Here is an 8,599-nt window from a genome sequence, read left to right on the forward strand (position 1 = left end):
AAGCAGTAAACTCAGTGGGACTTGTTCTGAATAGAATTGGGCTGTGTGCAGGAGCGGAATGGCCGTGCAAAATTTCCAGGTGGGCCCCTGCTATAGAGGGCTGCTCTTGGCCAAGGGTGGGGGTGGGGGGGACAGAGCTAAACACCAGCAACTCTGTACCATCCTCAGGGGCTGCTTGGCTCAGCAATGGCAGTTGGTGTCAGCTGTATAACTGCCATTTTCTGCACTGCTTCCTCTTTGGGGGATGATGAGCGAGCTAATGCCCATTTTAAGACTAAGGGTGCAGTCACACAAGGAATCTTGCATGGCAGTATCTCAGCTTTGAAAAAGCCAGTATTCTTTGATGCATGCAGGGGCATTCACACAGCCCCCACCCTGTTGCCAGGAGAGGCACTGGCCACATACACATACAGGGAGCATTCAAACTGCTCATGTGCATGTGGGGCGGGTGCATTGCATGCCTGGTCATTCAGATGGCCAGGAAACATGCCCTACATACAGTTTAGAGATTTAATCCAGTTCCAGCCCATCCTAAAATGAGGTAGGTACTGGCACAACTCAGGTGGCAGGTGTGTGTATGTGTGATTGTGCACATTAGATCCAGATGGGAGGTGTGGCTAGGTCAGACCAAATCTCTTGTGTAATCACACCCTAAGCTAAGTTCGGGTTCAGTAACACCTTAGAGACAAAGAAGATTTTGGGGGATTTTGAGAGTCAAAGTTCCCTTCCCTAGTATCTGATGGAGCATTGATTCTGAAAACCTTATACCCCCTAAATCTTGTTTTGTCTCTAAAGTGCTGCTAGACTTGAACCTAGGTGTTCTACTGCAGACCAATTCAGCTACCCCATGAAACTATCTGATGTAAGTAATGGATCAAAAGAATTATGGTTTGCCTTCACAGATAGGATACTAATAATTGTATTATTCCTGTGCCCTGGTGGTCCTATAGAATCATAGAGTTAGAAGACCTCCAGGGTCATCTAATCCAACCCCATGCACAATGTAGGAAACTCACAAATACTTCCCCCTAAATTCACAGGATCTTCATTGCTGTCAGATGGCCATCTAGCCTCTGCTTAAAAAATTCCAATGAAGGAGAGCCCACCACCTCCTGAGGAAGACTGTTTCACTGAGGAACCACTCTAATGATCAAGTTCTTCCTAATGTTGAGCTGGAAACTCTTTTAATTTCAACCCATTGGTTCTGGTCCTACCTTCTGGGGCCCCAGAAGGTAAGACCAGAATCAATTAAGGCTGGCTCTGCCTTAGAGAACAAAATAGTTCCATCTCCCTTTTATCTTTAGCTATGGGTGACAGAGATCAGTTCACCTGGAGAAAATGGCTGCTTATAAGGTTCTGTGTCATTATACCCATTGAAATCCCTCCCCAAGTCCTGCGCTTTTTAAACTTCACCTGCAAAATCTCCATGTATTTCCCAAACTTGAGCTTGCAACCTTAATTACCAAGGACCCTCTTTGTCCCTAGATGTATACTATTGGCCCTTGGCAGTTATGTCGGGGAGCTAGCAATACCTCGCTTTGGTGAAGGCTCTCCTCAGGCTATGCCAATGAGTGGCGAAAACTTTGTCTAGGAGACTGATTCACTGATGGAACATCTGCATGCCTACTCACTGCCACAGGGGCTTGCAAAGTCAGGTACCCACCTTGGTCTATCAAGGTAATTTCATCAGCAAATGCAGGTCCTCCTGAGTGCAAAATCTAATTACTATCACGCTGCCTGGTGAGATATTTCTGAATGTTTCCTAGCTTACCAGTCCGCTCCAGGCAAGGGGAAAACCTGCATCCTGCCAGCTGTTTTGTCCACCCTGCCGGGATGCAATCCAGGGTCATAGCCAGCTGGGGGGCACAGGGTGATGCCCCCTATAGAATCTGCAGCACCCCCACCCAATCTTCCCTAACCTTCCTCTTCAGTGAAAGGGAAGATTGGGTAGGGTGGGGACACAGGGCCACCACTCCTATGCCCCAGCACTAGCTAATGCCCTGATGCAATCTGCTTTTGTCACCTTTCTGGGAAGCCCCTCCCACCATGTACTTAAGTCAGATCCAGGACATCCATAGGTTCTCATCCTGGACTCACTCTGAATTCCCAGAGCTTATTTATTTGAAATTTTGTGTTGACTATTATAACTATGGCTGCTCTGCCAGCCAAAACCATTCAGCCTCTCCACTTGCACAGAGGCTGCCAACTCTGCTTTCTTTCTTTGGGACATCTACTTGCCACATAGGAGCACCCCTGTAGTGCCTTACTTTATCCCCCCCTTAGGTTCTAAGTTCTACCTAAGGATCATCAAAACAGACAACATTCTGGATGTTAAAGTGATTTTGGTATCCTGGGACTTGCAGTTTTAGAGAAAAAATGGAAGAAACAGAAATATTTCTCTCTTTAGCCTTTGTTTTTTTGGCTCTGTGCATCTATGCTTGGGGGAGAGAGGAGGGAAAGCTAGTTCCTCATATAAGGGAAGTGAGGCAATTCTCCTGTCTTGGACCATATCTCCACCAAACAAATGCTCCCACATTTTCAGCCAGGGTATCTGAGAAGCCAGCATTTAGTGTGGATCGTGATGCATTTGGAGATTCATACTGAGTACCAGTGTTCCCTCTAAGGTTAAGCTGCAGAGTCTTGTGAGCAAAAATTCTACTTTGTGAGCTGCTGCATAAATCAGTGTGCTCTGGGGTCATCCTTCCTGAGCTAAGACAAAAATATGTAAGCTGGAGGCTAAAAATCTGTGAGCTAGCTCATGCTAACTCAGCTTAGAGGAAAAACTGCTGAGTACCCACTATGTGAGCAGTGTAATTGTTAGAACTGGGGAGATCTGATTGAGGATTAGGGGAGACTACAATTGGTCTAAGATTGGCGAGACCAGAATTCAGATTTCCACTTAGTCACAAAGCACACTATGTGACCTTGGGCCATTACACAGTCAGCCTAAGATGTGAGGAAAAGGTGGGGGGGGGGAGAGAAAGTACATACACAAATTAAATATTTACTCCTTTTATCTCAGTGAGGTTTTGTTACATCCAGTTTGGTGTAGTGGTTAAGTGTGCGGACTCTTATCTGGGAGAACCAGGTTTGATTCCCCACTCCTCCACTTGCACCTGCTAGTATGGCCTTGGGTCAGCCATAGCCCTGGCAGAGGTTGTCCTTGAAAGGGCAGCTGCTGTGAGAGCCCTCTCCAGCCCCACCCACCTCGCAATGTGTCTGTTGTGGGGGAGGAAGGTAAAGGAGATTGTGAGCCGCTCTGAGACTCTTCGGAGTGGAGGGCGGGATATAAATCCAATATCTTCTTCTTCTTCCCTCTCCTCTTACAGAGGCCTCTTTCTTTGAGAGTCAGATTATTACAAGTGAAAATAACTATTTTTAAAATCACATGATTTTTTAAAAAATATATAAATAATTCCATATTTAATATAGATTACTTACTATGGATCAGAGTTGCATGGCACAGAGTTGTAAAGCTGCAGTATTGCAGTCCAAGCTCTGCTCACAGCCTGAGTTCAATCCTGGCAGAAGCTGGGTTCAGGTAGCTGGCTCAAGGTTGACTCAGCCCCCCATCCTTCCAAGGTTGGTAAAATGAGTACCCAGCTTGAAACCCGTAAAAAGTCTGCCATGAAAACATTGTGCTGCAATGTCACCCAAGAGTCAGAAACGACTGGTGCTTGTACAGGGGACTACCCTTTTACCTTTACTTAGTATGGGCCTGCACTAGGTTCAACCCCATGCCTTCCCTCCCACCCATGAAACTGAGAAGTCTGTGCCCCTGTAGAAGGGTGGTGAATCAGGTTGGCTATAAACAGAGTGCCAGCATGATGTAGTAGATAGGGTGCTAGACTAGAATCTGGGAGACCCAAGTTTGAGTCCCCAGTCATGCCATGGAAGCTTGCTGGGTGAATTTGGGCCAGTCACACACTCTCAGCCTAACCTACCTCACGGGGCTGTGGTGATGATTAAGCAGAGGGGGGAATAATGTACACTGTCCCAAGCTCCTTGGTGGAAGGCTGGACTCAAAATGTACTAAATAAATAAATTTTTAGGAGTCAGTTCAGGCTTCTGCAAATAATTAGTCTCGAGGACTTGGCTAGCTACAAGGAATACAGTTGCAGTATCCCAGTCACTACTGTTTTGAGACCTAAATAATCTGTGAAAACTTACTAAGCAGCCCCACACCTGATGGATCCCACCCCCCCCTTCTATATTTAAAGGTGGTTTCCAATAATGGGAAGGGGGGAATTGATCCCTAAAACACACATTTTGCATAAAAGTGTGTGTATATATTTCACTGTTGCAATGGAAGTTGAGCTGTATGCAGCAAAACCTTACTACTTGTTACTACTACAGTTACTACTTGACTTGAGGCTATTCTCTCTGATTTTGAAGGCTGCTTGCTTCCATGCTATTCCATTAATCAATGCTGTTGTTATTGACACAATACACAGGGTTATGTAGCATTACATAACTAAAGGGAAGAGGGAATATTTTGAAGATGCATGAAATCAAAAACATTGGTAACAGCAGAAACTTCATGCACATCATTTTTGGTCTGGCAAGTTTAATAATATCAGCTGCAAATCCCTTTACAGAGCTGAGAGATTAGATTTCCTGATAATCAGGTTCAGGTGATGTCTCTTCAGGATCCATGCTGTCCTTCCAAACAAGATTAATTAGACAATTAGGAAAGTACTTCAAAGTATATGACAGAGATTTATAAGAGAACAGCAGAGACGGGGTTTTATTTCTTTTAATACAGAATAAAGTAAGAAAAGGTGAGTAATAGCTGATTTTGTGGGTGGTTTGAGGAAGCTTTTTCTCTCTTTTCTGTGTGCTTGTCTGCAGTCTTAAGGGTATAGAAAGTAATGTTAGGCCTACGCAAGTGACACTTTATTGTGTGGCTGGCAATGAGATCTTGCTCTTGTATTGCAGTATAGCTTTGGAGACTGTGTACTAATTGTATATATCTTGATATAATCATGCCCTGTGGATAGGGGTGTTTCATTCTTGAGAGAAAACTATTGGGATGTAATTAAAATCTTCCCACTTCTACTGGCATCTTAAAGAGCTGTAGTTCTTACTTCTTTTCTTTCTATTCTTTGTCCCCCATGGTAATCTGTATTTTAAATTTAATAAACTAGTAGAGGGCCTTTTGGCAACTGCCAAAGAAATAGGTCGTTCCCCTGAAGGTATAAGCAGGTGTGCCCTGCTTTCTCCGAAGCCTGGATTGCTGTTGTAATTTCAGCCAACTTGTATCTCTTGAGCAGTGCCCTGACTTTTAGGAGAGAAAAATAAAAACAAAACAAAAGCAATGCAAAGTAGCAAGTCCCAGAGGTGATCTACTTTTTATATACACAATTCAGAGTTGCAACTGGCTTCAAGAGTACATGTTCTAGAAGCAGATAAAGGAAGAACATAATTAATTTAGCTGATCTGAATATTGGAATGAACCTCAGTAGGGATTCTGCATTTGTGCCTTTTCAAAGTTTAGAGCTGAACAGAAATTGAGATGAGTTACAGAGACAGACATTTCCTAAGTGCCGTGTTTGCCCATGCATCAGGGAGAAGCTTCTTGGGGGTTCATGTTTGTGGCTTTCAGCGCAGGGCCAGGGCAGCAGGGCTTCCATGTGTCAGGGTTTTCCTGCATTCCCCCCACCCCCACGTGCTACTGGGGCTTTTTCAGGGTTGTTTTGTTTTTAATGGTATTTGAATGTTTTAATGATCTGTGTATCAAGTTCTCCAGATTCACAATAAAAGGAGCTAGAGATTCAGTTGTTGCACAACAGCCATTCCAGCTTTGCTGCAGTGCTTCCCCAAATTTTTTGATAGAGCAGGTTTGGAAAAGCCAGGAAAAACCTCAGGAGTTGCACATGATGCCATGAGGAGGCAGCATCCCAACTTCATCATCAGCTTCCCCACAGCATTAAACTTGAGGCAAATAATCTGTGTGGAAAACATCTGCATATAATGCTGAAGTTTCTGCTTGGAACACTGGGTGTGTAATCCAGTCTTAAAGCTGCATGGGAAATTAAAATGGATCAGGAAAGGGAGATGATCAATTCTCCTCCTCCCCCACCCCTGTGCCATTTTTCTGACTGGGGAAAAAAGTCTCTTCGTAACTGAATTGTGCCTGTGCATTTTCCTCACAAAATAGGACAGAAGCTGTTGTGGTAGCTTTGAAGAAAAGGAAAAACATGCATTGGAGGAGAAGCCCCAGGGTGACTACCTGCCTATCCATGCATTAGCGTAGAAACATAGAATCAAAGAGGTGAAAAGGACCTAAAGGGTCATCTAGTCAAATCCCCTGCACAATCCAGGAAATTTATGAATACCTCTCCCCCCCACATACCCGTGACCCCTGCTCCTTGCCCATAAGATGACAAAAAAAATCACACACACACACACACCCAGATTCCTGGCCAAACTGGTCTGGTGAAAATAGCTTCATGACCCCAAAGTGGCGATCAGCATTTCCCTGAACATGTAAGAAAGGGCCACGAGAACTAAGCTCTGATCCAACCCTTCCTACCCTCCTTCTCATAATCTGTTGAAGTTCACAGAATCAGCATTGCTGTCAGATGGCCATCTAAGCCCTCTGTTTGAAAACCTCCAAAGGATAACCCACTACCTCCCAAGGAAGCCTGTTCCACTGAGAAACCACTCTGTCAGAAAGTTCCTAATGTTTAGCCGAAAACTCTTTTAATTTCAACCTGTTGGTTCTGGTCCAACCTTCTGGGGAAACTGTAAACAACTCTGCACCATCCTTTTTATGACAGCCCTTCAAGTACTTGAAGATAGTGATGTCACCTCTCAGCCACTTCCTCTCCAGTCTAAACATACGCAGCTCCTTCCTTTCTCCAGACCCCTCACCATCTTCCTTGCCCTCCTCAAACACGTTCCAGTTTGTGTGCATCCTTATTAAATTGTGGTGCCCAAAACGGAACACAGTACTCTAGGGTGAGGTCTAACTAGAGCAAAGCATAAACTTATATACCAATTGGGTTACATAGTTCTGACATTAAAAACAAACAGGAAATTGGCTTGTTGGTGGTTCCCAGAAAGCATAAGTTGGTTTGTGCTTCCTCCCTTTCCTGATCCATTTTAATTTCCCATGCAGCTTTAAGATTGGATTACACACCCAGTGTTCTAAGCAGAAACTTCAGCATTATATGCAGATGTTTTCCACACAGATTATTTGCTTTATTCCTGTCCTTGGTCATCTTAGGAGTGCTGATGCAGGTTGCCTTGAAACAGCTGGCCAGTGTGGTGTAGTGGACTACAGTCTAGAAATGTCCCCTCTGGATCCCCATTGGGGAGAAAGAGATGGACATAAACTAAACAATAAAAGATGGACTTGTTTTGAGAAAATCTTTATCAAAGTTTTGTTGTAGGGGGGATTGGCAAGAGATTAAGCTTTCTCTCTCCCTTACCAGGATTCTAAAAATTGATCTATGTGCTTGGAAACCAAAGATGTCTTCCACTCAGAAAAGCTATTCCAGCCTTCTATCAGTAGATGACATCATGGAAAATGGGTTTCTGATGAGTTCTTCCAGCTACTCTCCAAGTAACAGCTGTTTCCTGGAAATGAACAGCATCTCCAGATCTGACAGTACAAGCAACACAGAGAATGTGAAAGGCAGTTTGGTGGCTCTAAAGACTTCTGAAACTTCTCTGAACAATGGAAAGTGTGACTTGCAGGTTTCCTGTGATGGTGTTGGATTTTTCTGCAAAACTCCAGTCCAGCCATGTACCTTTGACTTGTCTAACTTGAGCTCTGCAAATAACAGCACAGCCAGTTCTATGGCAGATGCATTCTGTGACACCAAATCTTCTACTCCATGCAAAGAGGAGAAACTCTCTAAACAAGCTGAGAATGCGTTGTTAAGGAGCTCTGATATGAATGATCTTTCAGTCTTCAAGAAGCCACTGCCACCACCAGTATTAGAGATCTCTGGAATACAAGCCAATCTGGACAACACACTTTCTTTAGAAGCAAGCTTGGAAGAACTTGGATCCCTGGCTGCTGTGAAACCTGATACACTGTCTTTGGAGGCATCCCGTACAGCTATACCTCTGGCTAGTAGTGGTGTAGCTGCTGCAAAGCCTCCTGTTCTTCCTGTATGATCCAGAATCTCAGGATGGGTTTAGATCATAAAGTTACTTAACTTTTTTTCCTTGCAGTAGCCTTGCCTGCTGGCATGAACCAAAAATACAAATGAGAAACTGGTGACAAAGCACTGAATTATGTTGATGGAGCTGGGTTTCAGCTTTTCTGAAAAGACTGGCACTTTAGGAACCCCACCATTCCTTTGTGTTGATAGTGACTCCATTTACAGCTTGCTGTAGATCTTATTGTACCCACTACTTTGGGGTTGGAAAAATATGTTGTTAATCTGTGTTAGGCTCTATTTATACCTTGATATGCTCTCATAATGCAAATAAATTTAACTCTCTTGGATAGAATTATCCTTAGCCTGCTCACCAAATGTGGTGGTGGAGGAAAATGCCAGCTGACTTACAGTGATCCTGAAGGTTTTGCAAGGCAAGAGATGTTCAGAGGTGTTTTGCCATTGCCTGCCTCTGCATTATAGAC

General features: G+C 44.1%; 1 protein-coding gene across 1 annotated transcript; it reads left to right on the forward strand.

Moving 5' to 3' along the window:
* The first annotated feature begins 4,596 nt into the window (after positions 1 to 4,596).
* On the forward strand, positions 4,597 to 8,469 carry LOC132566179 (uncharacterized). Its single transcript, XM_060230943.1, has 2 exons — positions 4,597 to 4,781; positions 7,440 to 8,469. The coding sequence occupies exon 2, from the start codon at positions 7,477 to 7,479 to the stop codon at positions 8,128 to 8,130; it is 654 nt and encodes a 217-aa protein (XP_060086926.1). The 5' UTR covers positions 4,597 to 4,781; positions 7,440 to 7,476; the 3' UTR covers positions 8,131 to 8,469.
* The last annotated feature ends 130 nt before the right edge of the window (positions 8,470 to 8,599 follow it).

Source organism: Heteronotia binoei, chromosome 2, assembly GCF_032191835.1.
Source record: "Heteronotia binoei isolate CCM8104 ecotype False Entrance Well chromosome 2, APGP_CSIRO_Hbin_v1, whole genome shotgun sequence".
NCBI classification, from domain to species: Eukaryota; Metazoa; Chordata; class Lepidosauria; order Squamata; family Gekkonidae; genus Heteronotia; species Heteronotia binoei.

Bases quoted from the DNA above. Each gene is read 5' to 3' on its own strand.
- LOC132566179 (XM_060230943.1), top strand. From the start codon at position 7,477: ATGTCTTCCACTCAGAAAAGCTATTCCAGCCTTCTATCAGTAGATGAC.